The 19,401-nt window shown below is 45.2% G+C and overlaps 1 protein-coding gene across 5 annotated transcripts in view; it reads right to left on the bottom strand.

The window, feature by feature from the left end:
• The window catches only part of GLE1 (GLE1 RNA export mediator), a 53,142-nt gene extending 39,807 nt beyond the window's left edge, over positions 1 to 13,335 (bottom strand). For 4 of the 5 annotated variants that reach the window (XR_008374184.1, XM_053561115.1, XM_053561092.1 and 1 more), the window contains exons 1-2: positions 13,171 to 13,335; positions 4,338 to 4,559 (exon numbers count right to left, since the gene is read on the bottom strand). Coding sequence is in view for 4 of the 5 variants with exons in the window: in XM_053561115.1 (XP_053417090.1) it covers positions 4,338 to 4,559; positions 13,171 to 13,269 (321 nt within the window). In the remaining variant the exon portion in view is untranslated. The remainder of the gene's footprint in view (positions 1 to 4,337; positions 4,560 to 13,170) is intronic. The other variant, XM_053561105.1, reaches the window with a different exon arrangement.
• Positions 13,336 to 19,401: the final 6,066 nt, after the last annotated feature.

Below are 19,401 nucleotides of genomic sequence, written 5' to 3' on the forward strand. Positions count from 1 at the left end.
CAAACCCAGCCCTAGCCAAAAACTGCAAAAAAAAAAAAAAATACTGGTCTTTGGCCAGGCACAGTTGCTCATGCCTATAATTGTGACACTCTTGGAGGCTGGGGCGGGGGTGGGGATTGTTTGAGCTCAGGAGTTTGAGACTACTCTGAGCAAAAGCAAAATCCCATCTGTACTAAAAATAGAAAAACTAGCTTGGCATCCTGGTGGGTACTTGTGGTCCCAGCTATTTAGGAGGCTAAGGCAGGAGGAGGATCTCTTGAGCCTAAGAGTTTGACTTTGATGTGAGCTGCAATGATGCCAAGGCACTCTACCTAAGGCAATAGAATGAGACTCTGTCTTAAACAAATGAATGAATAAAAAGAAATATTGGTCTTTGAAAAATGTTTGTAGCTTTACCTAACAATTGCAATCAGTGTAACTGGCTTATTGTACCCTCAATGAATCCCCAACAATAAAAAAAAAAAAGAAAAATGTTTGTAGCAACTAAACATTATAGGCAAGAAAATAAGCCTCAACCTAACTCTGATACGTTATACAAAAATTAATGCAAAATGATCATGGACTTAAATGTAAAACTATTACCATTTTAGAAACAAAACAGTGGAGAGGTGCAGTGGCTAACGCCTATAATCCTAGCACTCTGAGAGGCCAAGGCAGGTTGACTGCTTGAGTTCACAAGTTCAAGACCAGTCTGAGCAAGGCTGAGACCTCCATCTCTACTAAAACAAAAAAAAAAAAATAGAAAAATTTGCCATGCACCATGGTAGGTACCTTTAGTCCCAACTACTCCGGAGGCTGAGACAAGAGGATCCGAGTTGCTATGAGCTATGATGCCATGGCACTCCACCCAGGGCAATAAGAATGAGACTCTGTCTCAAAAAAATCTTTATTTCAAATAAAAGAAACAAACAAACAAAAAACAAAGTTAGCCAGCCATGGTGGAACATGCCTATAGGCCTAGCTACTTAGGAGAACCATTTGAGCCCAACAGTTCGAGGCTGCAGTGAGCTATGATTATGCACTCCACAGGTAAGCTATGACTATACTCCAGCCTACGTGAACGTGACACCCTGTCTCCAAGAAACAAAAAGGCATTCTGAACAGTATATTCTAACATCATTGTTTTTAAAAAAAGAAAAAGAATATACATTCCTATATATACACAAACTACCTCTACAAGATAAGAAAAAGAAGAAGAAAACAGACCACCAGTAACAATTTGACAGTTTTTTTTTTAAGAGACGGTCTTGGGCAGCACCTGTGGCTCAGTGAGTAGGGCACCAGCCCCATATACCAAGGTGGCAGGTTCGAACCCAGCCCTGGACAAACTGCAACACCAAGAACAAAAAATAGCCAAGTACTGGCTTGGCGTCTGTGGCTCAAGCGGCTAAGGCAGTTGCCTTAGCTAACTGGAGCTGGCGGTTCGAATCCAGCTTGGGCCTGCCAAACAACAATGACAGCTACAACCAAAAAATAGCCGGGCATTGTGGCAGGTGCCTGTAGTCCCAGCTACTTGGGAGGCAGAAACAAGAGAATCGCTTAAGCCCAGGAATTGGAGGTTGCTGTGAGCTGTGATGCCACAGCACTCTACCCAAGGCGACAGCTTGAGGCTCTGTCTCAAAAAAGAAAAAAAAAATAGCCAAAGTATTATAGCAGGTGCCTGTAGTCCCAGCTACTTGGGAGGCTGAGGTAAGAGAATCACCTAAGCCCAAGACTGGAGGTTGCTGTGAGCTGTGACACCATGGCACTCTACCGAGGGTGACAAAGCAAGACTCTGTCTTAAAAAAAAAAAAAAAGAGACAGGGTCTTAGGACATTGCCCAGGCTAGAGTGCAATGGTTATTCACAGCTGCCTTCATAGTGGACTGCAACCGCAAATTCCTATACTCAAAGTGATGCTGCTACCTCAGCCTCCCAAGTAGCTAAGATTATAAGCATGCTCCAGCACATTCAGCCAATTTAACTTCTTTGTTTGTTTGTTTTGAGATAGAGGCTCACTCTGTAGCCCTCCATAGAGCACCGTGGTGTCAACTCAATGCAACCTCAAACTCTTGGGCTCAGGCGAGTCTCTTGCCTCAGCCTCTTGAGTACTAGGAGTAAAGGCGCCAGTCACAATGCCTGGCTATTTTTTTAGAGACAGGGTCTCACTCTTGCTCAGGTTGATCTTGAACCCATAAGCTCAGGCAATCCACCCACCTCGGCATCCCAGGGTGCTAGGATTACAGGATGAACTACCACACCTGGCCAATTTAACTGTTTTTAATATAGCACAAGACTACGGGGAAAGGGCCAAGGAAGGGGAAGGGAGGGGGGCAGTTGTTTTTTTTTTTTTTTTGTAGAGACAGAGTCTCACTGTACCGCCCTGGGGTAGAGAGCCGTGGTGTCATACGGCTCACAGCAACCTCTAACTCTTGGGCTTACGTGATTCTCTTGCCTCAGCCTCCCGAGCAGCTGGGACTACAGGCGCCCGCCACAATGCCCGGCTATTTTTTTGTTGCAGTTTGGCCGGGGCTGGGTTTGAACCTGCCACCCTCGGCATATGGGGCCGGCGCCTTACTCACTGAGCCACAGGCACCGCCCAGGAGGGGGGCGGTTTTGGTGGAGGGAGGGTAATGGGTGGGGCCACATCTATGGTGCATCTTAGAATGGGTACAGGCGATTGCACTAATGTACACAGCTATGATTTAACAATAAAAAAAAGGAAAAAAAATAAAATAAAATTAGACCCTGGTGTTTGGTGCTGAACTTCTGATTTCTATTTGATGTGACTTCATGTATTCATGTTAGTTCCTTATCAGACACTACTGTTGAGGATAAACTTTGTTTTTCCAATTTCAGATGTTTATATTTCCTTGTAATTGTCATCTTAAGGTGTTTTTTGTTTTGTTTTATTACATTTACTCTTTGGACTGACAGACGGCACACTTTGGCATCTTGGACTACATTACTGCAGACCTGCTTTGTAACTATGAATATAGAGTCAATGTTTTAATTCCTTTGGCAGGAATCAAAGAAGTGTACTTTAATAAAGTTCCTTTAGGCAAAGGAGAACAATGGTTAAGATTATACATACATACCTAGGAAAATTTTATGTTCGGCCCCACATTAGATGTGGGGAGCAGGATAGATATAAGATTCAAGTTAAAATCCTAAATTAAAATCAAGTTAAAAATCCTTTTAAGTTAAAATCCTAAGCACTAGGACTCACTCCTTGGACATATGACAGATTGCACTATTGAACTCGAACTTTTTATCTCTCTGTATCAATGCCTATACCTTATAATTTTGTTGATCCTCAACTTTGGGTTCTGCTATATGACTTGCTTTGGCCAATAAAACAAAAAGGACGTGAAAAAAAAATAACTGTTTTTAAGTAAGAGAAACAAATAACTAAGAAACAAAAGCATGTACAAAATAGAAGAAAATATAGACTAAAAACTCATTTAGAGCCAGTAATAAGATATATAAACTTTCAGAGCAGGTATACATTTTATTCTAAGCCTTTTCAAAGCAGCCAACACAAAAAGGGAGAACTTGTGAGTTAAATAGAAGCAATGTTCACAAGAAAAACAATAATCCGATTGCTTAAAAAATTAATTATATTATTCTTGGTACTAAGAATAGTGGGGAATTTCTCCTGGTTCTTCATCAAGAGAACGATACAACAAACACTGTCCCTATAGACAGGTGCAATGAGAAGCAATCATTATTTTCCCCAGTGTATAGTCACTATCACATGACAATATTAAACACTTCAATGTTAAGGCAACCATGGCTTTTGTCTTGAACTGATGAAAACCTGACCTTGGGCTCAGTGCTGTAGTACAGTGGTTATGGTGCCAGTCACATACACTGAAGTTGGAAGGTTCGAACCCAGCCTGGGCCAGCTAAACAACAATGACAACTACAAGAAAAAATAGCCAGGCGTTGTGGTGGCACCAGTAGTCCCAGTTACTTGGGAGGCTAAGGCAAAAGAATTGCTTAAGCCCAAGAGTTTGAGGTTTCTGTGAGCTGTGACGCCACGGCACTCTACCGAGGGCAACACAGTGGGATTCTATCTCAAAAAAAAAAAGGGCAGCGCCTGTGGCTCAGTGGGTAGGGCACCAGCCCCATTTACCAAGGCTGGCGGGTTCAAACCTGGCCCCCGCCAAATTGCAACAAAGAAATGGCCTGGCGTTGTGGCGGGTACCTGTAGTCCCAGCTAATCAGGAGGCTGAGGCAGAAAAATCGCCTAACCCCAGGAGTTGGAGGTTGCTGTGAGCTGTGTGACGACACGGCACTCTACCAAGGGCAATAAAGTGAGACTCTGTCTCTACAAAAAAAAAAAAAAAAACTTACCTTGGTTCCATTTGGTGTTGTAGAAGAAGCTGGTGAGTAGGCAGAGTTTCTGACAGGAGATTTGGGGACACATGAGGGTTGCTCTAGGGTTGAAGTGGATGGTAAGGATGGTGAGGTCTCAGAAGATGGTGGGTTCTCCTGCATATGGGGTAGGACGTGATCTACCACCCATCCAGAGTAAGAAGATAGCTTGGGAAGAGAAATACATTCTTCTAAAATGTCCTAGAGAGAAGAAAAGGGTTAAACCAAACTTGCATGTTAACTGATCTAAGCATAATCTACTACATGGCTAACTGGACATCTAAGAAAGACCTTAATAATAAATACCAAAACCCCAAAGTAATTGTACTGACAATCAAAGTTGAAAAGAAAGTACAATGGTTTCTTGATGATGACCCTGACTTTCCTTCTAAAGCAGTGGTTCTCAACCTTCCTAATGCCGCAATATATTTTCATTGTTAAAAAGGGGTCATAGGGCAGCACCTGTGGCTCAAAGGAGTAGGGCACCGGCCCCATATGCCGGAGGTAGTGGGTTCAAACACAGCCCTGGCCAGAAACTGCAAAAAATAAATAAATTAATAAATAAATAAAATAAAAAGGGGTCACGACCCACAGATTGAAAACTGCTGTTCTAAAGAGAATCAGACTAAATAATTAGAACTACAGAAAAAAGAATAATGCACAAAGATGGTCATTAAATCATATTTTAAAGTAACCTAAAACACTAGAATAGGGCAGCGCTTGTAGCTCAAAGGAGTAGGGCACCAGCCCCATATCCCAGAGGTGGTGGGTTCAGACCCAGCCCCAGCCAAAAAATGCAAAAAAAACAAACAAAAATCCACTAGAACAAATTAAAATACAAGAGGAATTTTGAAGGAAACTATCATGTACACTACACAATCAGTGGAATACAAAGCAGCGGCGCCTGTGGCTCAGTCGGTAAGATGCCGGCCCCATATACCGAGGGTGGCGGGTTCAAACCCGGCCTCGGCTGAACTGCAACCAAAAAATAGCTGGGCGTTGTGGCGGGCGCCTGTAGTCCCAGCTACTCGGGAGGCTGAGGCAAGAGAATCGCTTAAGCCCAGGAGTTGGAGGTTGCTGTGAGCTGTGTGAGGCCAGAGCACTCTACCGAGGGCCATAAAGTGAGACTCTGTCTCTACAAAAAAAAAAAAAAAAAAAAAAATGAAGTCATCCCCTGCTTAACAACAGGGGAGGGTGGGTTATGTTCTGAGAAATACATTGTTAGGCAATTTCACCACTGTGCAAACATCACAGAGTAAACACTAACAATCTTACATGATACATATACATGTATTTTTTGAAAGAAAGTCTCACTCTGTCTCCCTGGGCTAGAGTTCTGTAGTAACAGCCTAGCTCACTAGTTCACAGCAACCTCAAACTCCTGGGTTCAAGTGATCCTCCTGCCTCAGTCTCCTGCGTAGCTGGAACTACACACACTTGCCCCCTCCCCACAGGTAATTTTTAGTAAAGACAGTGCCTTGCTCTTCTTAGTCATGCTGATCTCGAACTCCTGAGCTCAGGGGATCCTCCCGCTTGGCCTACCAGAGTGCTAGGATTACAGAGATTTGGCCTGTAATCTTTATATTTTATTTATTTATTTATTTTTGAAACAAAGCCTCAAGCTGTAACCCAGGATAGAGTGCCGTAGCGTCACAGCTCACAGCAATCTCTAACTCCTGGGCTTAAGTGATTCTCTTGCCTCAGCCTCCCAAGTATCTGAGACTACAGGCGCCTGCCACAACGCCTGGCTATTTTTTGGTTGTAGTTGTCATTGTTGTTTGGCGGGCCTGGGCTGGATTCGAACCCACCAGCTCTGGTGTATGTGGCTGGCGCCTTAGCCGCTTGAGGTATAGATGCCGAGTCTGTAATTTTTATTTATATATATTTTTCCACATGGAAAACAAAATGTCCCAGTACCATTACTGAATATCAGTCATTTCCCTGCCTTGATCTGCAATGACACTATGAGTGCTATGTATCAAGTTTTTTGTATTTTTTGATAATCTTTTTTTTTTTGAGACAGTCTCAAGCTGTGACCCTGGGTTGAGTGCTGTGCCATCACAGCTCACAGCTACCTCCAACTCCTGGGCTTAAGCGATTCTCTTGCCTCAGTCTCCTAAGTAGCTGGGACTATAGGCGCCCACCACAAAGCCCGGCTATTTTTTTTGGTTGTAGTTGTTGTTGTTTGGCAGGCTTGGTCTGGATTCGAACCCGCCAGCTCTGATGTATGTGGCGGGCACCTTAGCTGCTTGAGCTACAGGCGCCGAGCCTTTTTGGTTTTTTTGAGTACAACAGTGAGAGGTTGCTGTGAGCTGTGACATGCCATACTACTCTACCAAGGGCTACATAGTGAGACTGTCTCAAAAAAAAAAAAAAAAAAAAGAAAAAAAAAAAGACAAGTTCTAGACACTGTCTAGTCTGTGTGTGGACAATTTTACACCAGCTATACTAATCTCTATGTGTTTGGTACACAGTGCTTTAAAGCACAGCTTATGCCATTTAACTATAAAGTACATGGCAAATTTTGGCTAGGAACTTTACTCAATGTCAGAAAACATTACCGAGAAATATGGAGAAACAGTTTAATAATTATTAATAGCACTAAATATACAATCAGCTTTTCTTGGTTTGAATTTCATTTCTGAATTTGACTTACCTGTATGATCACTGGCAAGTTACCCAAATTCTCTGGTCTCAGTTTCATTAGGTTTTTTTTTTTCATTGAGACAGAGTTCCATTTTGTCACCCTGGGTAGAGTGCTGTGGCATCATAGCTCACAGCAACTTCTTACTCTTGGGCTCAAGCAAGAGCCTCAGCCTCCTGAGTAGCTGGGACTACAGGCACTTCCCACAATGCCCAGTTTTTTTTTTTAGAGAGACAGAGTCTCACTTTATTGCCCTCAGTAGACTGCTATGATGTCACAGCTCACAGCAACCTCCAACTCCTGGGCTTAGTGATTCTCTTGCCTCAGCCTCCCGAGTAGCTGGGACTACAGGCATCTTCCAGAAAGCCCGGCTATTTTTTTGTTGCAGTTTGACTGGTGCCAGATTCGAACCTGCCACCCTCAGTATATGGGGCTGGCCCCCTACCCACTGAGCCACGGGCACCACCCATCGCCTAGTTATTTTTAAGGGATGGGGTCTCACTCTTGCTCAGGCTGGTCTTAAACCCTGAGCTCAAGCAATCCACCCACCTTGGCCTCCCAGAGTACTAGGATTGCAGGCATGAGCCACCACATTCGGTCTAGTTTTTAATTTTTTTAATTAGCAATAGGGTTTCACTCTGTCACTCAGGCTGGATTGTGGTAGAATGATCATAGTTCACTGTGGCTTCAAACTCCTGGGCTCAAGTGATCCTCCCACCTCAGTAGATGGGACTACAGGGGAGTGCCATGCCACCTGGCTAATTATTTTTATTTTTATTACTTATTTGTTTATTTAAGAGATAAGTCTTTCTATGTGTCTAGGCTGGTCTTGACTCTTGGTCTCAAGCAATCCTCCTGCCTCTCCCTCCTGACTAGCTGGAGTTACAGGTGCCAATCACTATCCCTGCAGCTTTATCACTTCTAAACCAAGGTAATAAAGGCTTTGTCTCAAAAGGCTTTGAGAGGATTAAACAAGTAATACATGTAAAGAACTTAGAGCCATACCTGGCATGCAATAGTACTTATTAGGCTGGGCACTGTGACTCAGGTCCTGTAATCCTAGCACTCTGGGAGGCCAAGATAGGCAGATCACTAGAGCTCAGGAGTTCAAGACCAGCCTGAGCAACAGTGAGACCCCATTTCTACTAAAAAAAAAAGAAAGAAAAAAAAAATTAGCAATGCGTTGCAGCAGATGCTACTGTTGTGGTCATAGCTACTTGGGAGGCTGAGACTGAGGCATGAGGATCTCTTGAGCCTAGAACTATGATGATGCCATAGCAATCTACCCAGAGTTGAGACTGAGACTGTCTCCAAAAAAAAGTACTAGTTCTCATTAATTGCAAACTATTACTTTGTCTAGATCAGTGATTCTCAAGCAGTAACAATTTTACTCCCTACAGGGCATTCGGCAACATATGAAGGAAAATATGTTGTCCTCAAAACTAGGAAGGTGCTACTGGCATCAAGTGGGAAGAGGGCAGGGACACATACTACAATTTACATGAATGGAACAGCAGCTCCTCCAAAAAAGAATTATCTGAACCAGCCTTTCGGCCGGAGACGCCATCTTCCAGTAATTCACCAAAATGACAAACACAAAGGGAAAGAGGAGAGGCGCCCAATACATGCTCTCTAGGCCTTTTAGAAAACATGGAGTTGTTCCTTTGACCACATATATGCGAATCTATAAGAAAGGTGATATTGTAGACATCAAGGGAATGGGTACTGCTCAAAAAGGCATGCCACACAAACGTTACCATGGCAAGACTGGAAGAGTCTACGTTGTTACCCAGCATGCTGTTGGCATTGCTGTAAACAAACAAGTTAAGGGTAAGATTCTTGCCAAGAGGATTAATGTTTGTATCGAGCATATTAAGCACTTTAAGAGCTGAGATAGCTTCCTGGAACATGTGAAGGAAAATGATCAGAAAAAGGAAGCCAAAGAGAAAGGCACCTGGGTTCAACTGAAGCGCCAGCCTGCTCCACCCAGAGAAGCCCACTTTCTGAGAACTAACGGAAAGAAGCCTGAGCTCCTGGAACCCATTCCCTATGAATTCATGGCATGATAAGCATATAACATAGCACACAGGAGTACCAGTGACTCATGCTTTTAGGTGCAAGAACCTATTTATTCTCCATGAGCTCATGGCACAATAGGTGTACAGCATAGCACACAGGATAACCAATAGTCCCCATGTAACAGTGATACAAGGTGCTGGAACCTACTTTCCATGAATTCAAATGTCAATCAACGCTTTGTCACATTCAATGGCAAGGTGCTCCCTGAGCTACTGGAACCTCTTCCCTTTGAATTCATGGCATGGTAGATAAAAATAATAGCCTACTGCTACTGTAAAAATGTTTCTTGTTAATTCACTAAAAGTGTGATTTTTTTCCCCAAAGAAGTATTAAAGCAAATTTCAATGTGTCCTAAAAAAAAAAAGAATTATCTGAACCAGCCCAAAATGTCAAAGTGCTGTGGTTGAAAAACTCTAATCTAGACCACAGGTCCACATCATATGCACAGTAAATAAATACTCAACTCATGGTAAACAATATGAACACAGAGGCAAATATGCTGATATGCACATTTTACATAGCAATGAGGCTGATTTTAAGAACATATTAGAGGGCGGCGCCTGTGGCTCAGAGAGTAGGGTACCAGCCCCATATGCCGAGGGTGGTGGGTTCAAACCCAGCCCCGGCCAAACTGCAACAACAAAAAAATAGCAGGGCATTGTGGCGGGCGCCTGTAGTCCCAGCTGCCCAAGAGCTGGAGGTTGCTGTGAGCCATGTGATGCCACGGCACTCTACCGAGGGCAGTAAAGTGAGACTCTGTCTCTACAAAAAAAAAAAAAAAAGAATATATTAGAAATATCGTTAAGACACTATCTTTTAACACATCCCTTACACCAAAATAAATTCTAGGATGAAAATTCCAAGTATAAAATGTAAAGCTATATATACAAAAAAACACCAAAGCCATATATACAAAAAAAAAAAAGAAAACCTCAACTGACCAACTTAAAAAAAAACACAATACATATGTATTATATTATATCATAAAGTGCTATTATTGCCCTACCTTTACACATAAAGAACTTAGATAAATTACAAGGAAAAAAAACCCAAAACCCCAATAGAAAAACATATAAAAGATACAAGCAATTCACAAATAAAGAAATAAAAACTATCTCAAATATATGAAAGGATGTTTAACTTCACTCAAAGAGAGAAAGAAATGTAGAGCACTCTGGGAGGACGAGGCAGGTGGACTGCCTGAGCTCACGAGTTTGAGACCAACCTGAGCCAGAGAGAGACCCTGTCTCTAAAAATAGCGAGGCTTTGGGGCAGGTGCCTATAGTCCCAGCTACTCAGGAGGCTGAGGCAAGAGAATCACTTAAGCCTAAGAGTTTAAGATTGCTGTGAGCTGTGGTGCCCCAGCACTCTACTGAGGGAGACAAAGTGAGACTTTGTGTCAAAAAAAAAAAAAAAAAGAAATATATAATAAAACTACACTCAGATTTTTTTTTTTTTTTTGAGACAGAGACTCAAGCTGTCACCCTGGGTAGGGTGCCATGGCATCACAGCTCACAGCAATTTCCAACTCCTGGGCTCAAGAGAGTCTGCTGCCTCTGACTCCCAAGCAGCTGGGACTATAGGCGCCCACTAGAATGCCGGCTATGTTTTTTTTGGTGGCAGCCACCACTGTTGTTTGGTGGGCCAGGGCTGGATTCGAACCCACCAGCTCAGGTGTATGTGGCTGGCGCCTTAGCCTCTTGAGCCACAGGCCAAGACTACACTCAGATCTTATTCTTACATATTAAACTAACAAAAATTTAAAAGTATGGCAGCACCCATAGCTCAGTGGGTAGGGCACCGGCCACATACACCAGGGCTGGCAGGTTCAAAACTGGCCCAGGCCTGCTAAAACAACAATGACAACTGCAACAACAACAACAACAAAAAATAGCTGGTGGTTGTGGCAGGTGCCGGTAGTCCCAGCTACTTCAGAGGCTGAGGCAAGAGAATCGCTTAAGCCCAAGAGTCTGAGATCATTGTGAGCTGTGACATCATAGCACTCTATCCAGGGCTATAGCTTGAGACTGTCTCAAAAAAATAAATAAATAGGTGGCGCCTGTGGCTCAGTGGGTAGGGTACTGGCCCCATATACCGAGGGTGATGGGTACGAACTCTGACCTGGCCAGCTAAAACAGCAGTGGCAACTGCAACAAAAAATGGCTAGGCATTGTGGCGGGCACCTGTAGTCCCAGCAACTCCAGAGGCTGAGGCAAGAGAATTGCCCTCGCCCAAGAGCTGGAGGTTGTTGTGAGCTGTGACGCCACGGCACTCTACCAAGAGCAGCAACGTGAGACTGCCTTAAATAAATAAATAAATAAATAAATAAAATAAAAGTATAATAATACATTCTGTTGACAATGGTATAAGTAAATGGGGATAATGGCCAATTGTTGATTAGAAAGCAATTGATAATATCCATTATGGGGAGAACTTGGCAAGATAGAGCAAATTTACTCTAGATTTACTTTTTGGCTCAGCAATCTCACTTCTAAAATTTTATCCTGAAGATGTACCCACAAACTGAAAATACACGTACAAGGTTATTCATTATAATACTGCTTCTAAGTGCAAAACATTGGAAGTAACCTAAGTAGCCATACATAGCAGAATCAATGAATAAATAAATACAATACTGTGCAGCTGGGGGGAAAAAAAACAACTAAAAACTGATAGGGAGTGATTTCTTGTGGTGCCTGTGGCTCAAAGGAGTAGGCACCAGCCCCATGTGCCGGAGGTGGCGGGTTCAAACCCAGCCCCAGCCAAAAACTGCAAAAAAAAAAAAGTAAAGGGAGTGATTTCTTTCTTTTTTTTTTTTTTTTGAGACAGAGCCTCAAGCTGTCCCCCTGGGTACAGTGCCATGACTTCACAGCTCACAGCAACCTCCAAATCCTGGGCTCAAACAATTCTTCTGCCTCAGCCTCCCAAGTAGCTGGGATTACAGGTGCCCGCCACAACACCCGGCTATTTTTTGGTTGCCGCGTCGTTGTTTGGAGGCTGGGGCTGGATTCCAACCTGCCAGCTCAGGTGTATGTGGCTGGCGCCCTAGCCGGTTGAGCCACAGGGGCCGAGCCAGGGAGTGATTTCTTGAATGTATTTGTTTTTGTTTCCTTTATTATTATTATTTTTTTTTACAGTTTTTGGCCAGGGCTGGGTTTGAACCCGCCACCTCTGGCATATGGGACTGGCGCCCTACTCCTTTGAGCCACAGGCGCCACCCTTTGTTTCCTTTTTTGAGACAGAGTCTCACTTTGTCACCCTCAGTAGAATGCTGTGGCATCGCAGCTCGCAGCAATCTCCAGCTCTTGGGCCTAGCCGATTCTCTTGCCTCAGCCTCCGAGTAGCTGGGACTACAGGCGCCCGCGACAACGCCCGGTTATTTTTGTTGTTGTTGTTGCAGTTTGGCCGGGGCCGAGCCTGAACCCGCCACCCTCGGTACATGGGGCCGGCGCCCAACTCACTGAGCTACAGGCACCGCCCCTAAAAGGGAAATTCTTTAGAACTGTTTCTCACAGATGTGTGAAGAGACAGGACTACGTCCTACCTGAAGCTAACTACCAGCAACTCCGGGATGGGGGCTCGAGCTCTGCTGTCTCTACATCATCCGACCCTCGGGTACAGAGCTTTGCAAATACGTACACGACCACGCCCCCATTAATTTTCCAGGCTCTCCAAATGCCATCTAAAAATTTGATCATTTTACTGTCAGCAATGGGTTAGGTCATGTTACTCGTTCGCTGCTAAATCTGGAGCTACTAGCACAGGAGACACACAGTCAATTAACTGAACCTGAAAGCCCAGAGTTGCTTCGACAACATAGGAGGAGGCGTCTAACCCTGGTTGGAAGTAGCAATGAAGCCTTCAGAGGGCAAGGGCAACCTGAAATAAGAGGAGATCCCTGAACGACTAGAAAAGGTTAAAGTGGACAGAAACCCTGGGACTGGGAGACGCAGACACAGGAGTCGAGAAATAAATGCAAGGTGTCAGAACGCACGAGATCCCTGGCCCAGAACGTGTCAAGGGCTAAGGAAGAGCAAGGCTGCGTCGCGATAGGCAGGAGGGCCTAGTCCCTCAGGGCCCACCGCTCACCTCACCACGCTGCAGACAGTCGCGATGATAGCAAAGGCGACCTTTGTTGGAACTGCGCAGCGCCTGCAGGGTCTCCCAGCAGCGACCCTCAGAAGGCATGGTCCGCCCTCTTGAGTTTCTCAGAGGCACCGCTTGCGACAAAACAAGCCCTCGAATCAGCCGCCTGGAAGGAGAGCTGACTTCCGCTTCCGAGGCGCGAACGCAGCGCAGCCCCTCCCTTAACGTCCGCACGCCCCACGTCCAGCGGCCGGCCAGCCAGCACGCCTGCGCAGAGAGCAACGCTGGCCCGGGAGGGTCTGGAGTGCTGGAAATGCATTTGGGTAAACTGGACCCCTTTGATACCGTTCACAGTATACATTTAAGTTTGTTTGTTTTTGACACAGATTCTCACTGTGTCGCCCTCTGTAGAGTGCTGTAGCGTCACAGCTCACAGCAACCTCAAACTCTTGGGCTTAAACTATTCTTTTGCCTCAGCCTCCCAAGTAGCTGGAATTACAGGCGCCACAATGCCCGGCATTTTGTTGCAGTTGTCATTGTTTAGCAGGCCCAGGCCGGGCCCAAACCCGCCAGCCTCGGTGTATGTGGCCGGCACCCTAACGACTAAGCCAAGGGCGCTGAGTCTGTTCACAGTATATTGCAGCTGCCCTTGTCTGCACAAAGATTTGTACCTACATGAATATTCGTAGCAGCGTTATTCATAATAACCAAAAAATGAAAGCAACCTATGGGTTCATGGATTGGTGAATGGATAACGTATGGTACTACATGTAGGGTCTCCACTCCACTTTCTGTGTCTTTACCTAGTCTCACAATCTGCCTTAATCGCTCTGTGACCCAGCCAGCTGCAGGTTTCCCCCAGCAGGTTTGCAGCCAAACTCAGGCCTTGAACAATCCCAAGCACTAATAAAGGTATCTAAGTTCTTACCCACAACACTAAAATAAACTGGTGCCGCCCATGAGAGAAATTCCTCAAACTCATATGAACTCCAAACCTTGATTCCCCATCACTGTGGATGTAGCTGCATAAAGCACCCCTTCTCTCTCGCTGTCCACCTGGAGAATTGCTGCAGCACTCTGTAAATTCCCCTGGTGAGCGGTCGGGCTGACCACACAGGCACTTAGTGCTTGCTTGCAATCCCAGTCAACCCCATCTGCAGGCAGCCTGGGGCATTCTGTGGGAATTCCTCTGTGGTAGCTTTTGAGGCAATTCTAGCCATAGGCTCCCGTGAGAGAAAACAGTACATCCACACAATGAAATACTATTCATTGAATGGAGACCGGCCTGAGCACGAGCGAGACTCTAAAAATACCTGGGCGTTGTGGCAGGGACCTGTAGTCCCAGCTGCTGTGGAGGCTGAGGCAAGGCGATAGTTTGACCCCAAGAGTTTGAGGTTGCTATGAGCTATGACGCCTATAGCACTCTACCCAGGGCAACAGAGTGAGACTTGTCTCAAAAATAAATAAATAAATAAAAGTGCCAGGCACAGTGGCTGAGGCCTGTAATCCTAGCACTCTGGGAAGCCAAGGCAGGTGGATCACCTGAGCGCACCAGTTGGAAAACCATGCAGAGCCAGAGCAAGATCCCATCTTTAAAAAAAATAGCCGGGGGCGGTGCCTGTGGCTCAGTCAGTAAGGCGCCAGCCCCATATACCGAGGGTGGCGGGTTCAAACCCGGCCCCGGCCAAACTGCAGCCAAAAATAGCCGGGCGTTGTGGCAGGCGCCTGTAGTCCCAGCTACTCGGGAGGCTGAGGCAAGAGAATCGCTTAAGCCCAGGAGTTGGAGGTTGCTGTGAGCTGTGTGAGGCCACGGCACTCTACCGAGGGCCATAAAGTGAGACTCCTATCTCTACAAAAAAAAAAAAAAACAAAATAGCTGGGCATTATGGCGGGCACCTTCAGTTGCAGCTACTGCGGAGGCCGAGCCAAGAGAATGGCTAGAGCCCAAGAGTTTGAGGTTGCTGTGAGCTGTGACGCCACAGCACTCTACTGAGCCTCTGTCCAAAAAAAAAAGGAAAAGAAAATGATGTGAGATTAGATAATGATGATAGTTGCACAACTTGAATATGCTAAAAACCACTGGATTACATTCACACTTTTGGATTTTATAATATATAAATTATATCTCCATAAAAATAAAATAAGAGTCACAATTGCCCAGGGACAGCTCTAACTGGAACCTGACCTCTTTTTTCCTTTCCCTTTTTTTTCTGAGACAGAGCCTCAAGCTGTCACCCTGGATAGAGTGCCATGGCATCACAGCTCACAGCAACCTCCAACTCCTGGGCTCAAGAGATTCTCCTGCTTCCGCCTCCTAAGTAGCTGGGACTACAGGTGCCTGCCACAAAACCTGGCTACTTTTTGGTTGCAGCCGTTATTGTTGTTTGGCAGGCCTGGGCTAGATTCGAACCCACTAGCTCAGGTGTATGTGGCTGGCACCTTAGCAGCTTTAGCCACAGGCGCTTAGCCTTTTTTTTTCCTTTTCTCCATCGAAGTTCTTTATTTATTATTATGATTATTATTGCTACATAATAGTTGAATATCTTTTTTTTTTTTAATTTGGAGACAGAGTCTCAGTTTGTTGCCCTCAGAAGAGTGCTATGGCGTCACAGCTCACAGCAACCTCCAACTCCTGGGCTTAGGTGATTCTCTTGCCTCAGCCTCCCAAGTAGCTGGGACTACAGGTGCCCGCCACAACGCCCAGCTATTTTTTGTTGCAGTTTGGCCGGAGCCACCACCCTTTGTATATGGGGCTAGCACCCTACCCACTGAGCCACAGGTGTTACCCATCTTTTTTTTTTTTTTTTTTGAGACAGAGTGCTATGGCATTATAGCTCAGAGCAACCTCAAACTCTTGGGCTCAAGAGGTCCTCTTGCCTTAACTTCCCAAGTAGCTGGGACTATAGGTGCCCAACACAATACTCAGCCCTTATTTCTAGAGACAGGGTATTGCTCATGATCAGGCTGGTCCCAAACTTGTGAGCTCAGGCAATCCACCCACCTCAGCCTCCTAGAGTGCTAGAATTACAGGGGCAAGCCACCAGGCCCAGCCAAGATATATTTTATTTTCTTTTATTTTTATTATTATTTTTTTAGCCAAGATATATTTTACAAATAATGAATTCACCAGCCATAAATGAATATCTTTATAGGGTACATGTGATTTGTTGTTGTTGTTGTTGTTGTTGTTAGAGACAGAGTCTCACTTTATTGCCCTCAGTAGAGTTCTGTGGCATCACAGCTCACAGCAACCTTCAACTCCTCGGCTTAGGAAATTCTCCTGCCTCAGCCTCCCAAGTAGCTGGGACTACAGGCACCCGCCACAATGCCCCACTATTTTTTGGTTGCAGTTGTCACTGTTGTTTAGCAGGCCTGGCCAGGCTCTAACCAGCCAGTCTAGGTGTATGTGGCCAGCACCCAACTCACTGAGCTCCGGGTGCCAAGCCTAGTTGTCATTTTTGAGAAGAGTCTCACTTTGTCCCCTTGGTAGAGTGCCCTGGCATCATAACTTACAGCAACCTCAAACTCTTGGGCTCAAGCAATCCTCTTGCCTCAGCCTCCCAAGTAGCTGGGACCACAGGCATCCACCACAACACCTGGCTATTTTTTAGAGATGGGGTCTTGCTCTTACTCAGGCTGGTCTCAAACTGGTGAGCGCAGGCAATCAGCAGGCAGACAATCCACCTGCCTCAGCCTCCTAGGATTAAGGCGTGAGCCACTGCGCCCAGCCCACCACTCTTCAAAAGCATACACTAAATTATTGTTGATTATAACCACTTGGTTCAGCTATCAAATATTGTTCATGCTCTCTATATTTTTGCACCTCACTTCATCCCCCATCCCCCTCTACAATTCTCAGATTCTGGTAACCATCATTTTACTTTTTCTCAGTTTTGGGATTTGTTTCTTATTAGGGGGAGACAGAGTCTTACTGTTGTCCCAGGCTAGAATGCCGTGGCATCAGCCTAGCTCACAGCAACCTCAAACTCCTGGGCTCAAGCGATCCCCTTGTCTCAGCTTTCTGAGTAGCTTGAGTGTTTGAGGTTGCTATGATCTATACTCCTACGGCTCTCTAACCAGGGTGACAGAGTGAGACTCTGCCTCAAAAAAAAAAAAAAAAAGGTATACAGATATAACATATAACACACACATGTTGGTGTAAATTTGCCAACTATCCTTTCTTGCAAAGGTCTTTCTGATATTTTAAGTTCAAGTCCATTTACATTAAGGATATGAAATTGGGCTTGATTTTGTGGCAGTGGTAGCAAGTAGTGTTTTTTTTTTTTTTTTTCAGACACAGTCTCACTATGTTGCCCTCAGTAGAGTGCTATGACATCACAGCTCACAGCAACCTCAAACTCTTGGGCTTAAGTGATTCTCTTGCCTCAGACTCCCAAATAGTGGGATTACAGGCACCCGCCACAACGCCCAGGTATTTTTTTGGTTGCAGTTGTTTAGTTGGCCAGCTAGTAGTGTTTTAATAATTTTCCTTAAAGTAAAAGCTAGAAACTACAAATGTCCTCAAAATTTGGGGGAACGGGAGATTTCTGGTCTTTCCATCCCAGATGAGTGACTCAGGCCAATTGCTTAACAACATAGAGAAACTCTCTAGAGTTCTGGAGTTGGGTTAGAGTAGCTGAGATTGGCCACCTTATCCTCCCAGAATGCTAGAATTACAGAAATGAGCCACCATGCCTGAGCTTAAAAAAAAAAGCGGCTAGGCACCTGTGGCTTAAGCAGCTAAAGCGCCAGCCACATACACCTGAGCTGGCCCGCCAAACAACAATGACGGCTGCAACCAAAAAAAGCCGGGTGTTGTGGCGGGCACCTGTAGTCCCAGCTACTTGGGAGGTGGAGGCAGGAGAATCGCTTGATCCCAGGACTTGGGAGGTTACTGTGAGCTGTGATGTGACGGCACTCTACCCAGGGCAACAGCTTGAGGCTCTATCTCCAAAAAAAGGCTATATTCTTATTCAGAAACTGATTAACATTTTAAAAATATAGTAGAACCTCTGTAAGTTGACCACCCAAGAGAATGTAACAAACTTGTCTACATACAGAGGTGGTCAACATAAAGAACTAGGCCTATTGTACTGATATGTACATGTGGTGCATGTCCAGTCTATGAAAATTAAGTCTACTTAAGTGGTCAACAATGGAGGTTCTATTGAATACTATACATCATCCCATCTTCCTACCAGCTAACAGGTCAGCCCCAAACATAGCCATGTCTTATAAAGTTTGTTTCCTGAAGACCTTTTATGGATTATAATGTGAAAGTGCACAAAAGAAAGATCCAACCTGAACTAAAATGAAATGAAAACCCCAATGTTATATGCACCAAAATACTTTAAAGAGCGGTGCCTGTGGCTCAGTGGGTAGGGCGCCAGCCCCATATACTGAGGGTGGCGGGTTCTAACTCGGCCCCGGCCAAACTGCAACAAAAAAATAGCTGGGCATTGGGCACCAGCCCCATGTGCCAGAGGTGGCAGTTTCAAACCCAGCCCTGGCCAAAAATTGCAAAAAAAAAAATAGCTGGGCGTTGTGGCAGGCACCTACAGTCCCACCTATCTGGGAGTCTGAGGCAGGAGAATCGCCTAAGCCCAAGAACAGGAGGTTGCTGTGAGCTGTGATGTCATCGCACTCTACCGAGGGCCATAAACTGAAACTCTCACTAAAAAAAAGAAAAAAAATACTTTTGGCTCGGCGCCTGTAGCTCAAGTGGCTAAAGCGCCAGCCACATATACCAGAGCTGGTGGTTTGAATCCAGCTCAGACCTGCCAAACAACAATGACAACTACAACTAAAAAAAATAGCCGAGCGCTGTGGTCCCAGCTATTTGGGAAGCTGAGGCAAAAGAATTGCTTAAGCCCAGGAGTTGGAGGTTGCTGTGAGCTGTGATGCCACAACACTCTACCCAGGCTGACAGCTTGAGGCTCTGTCTGGAAAAAAAAAAAAAAAAAAAAAAGGGCGGCGCCTGTGGCTCAGTGAGTAGGGCGCCGGCCCCATATGCCGAGGGTGGCGGGTTCAAACCCAGCCCCGGCCAAACTGCAACAAAAAAATAGCCGGGTGCTGTGGCGGGCACCTATAGTCCCAGCTACTCAGGAGGCTGAGGCAAGAGAATCGCTTAAGCCCAGGAGCTGGAGGTTGCTGTGAGCTGTGTGATGCCACAGCACTCTACCAAGGGACATAAAGTGAGACTCTGTCTCTACAAAAAAAAAAAAAAACTTTACA

This window comes from Nycticebus coucang, chromosome 2 (genome assembly GCF_027406575.1).
Source record: "Nycticebus coucang isolate mNycCou1 chromosome 2, mNycCou1.pri, whole genome shotgun sequence".
Classification (NCBI taxonomy): domain Eukaryota; kingdom Metazoa; phylum Chordata; class Mammalia; order Primates; family Lorisidae; genus Nycticebus; species Nycticebus coucang.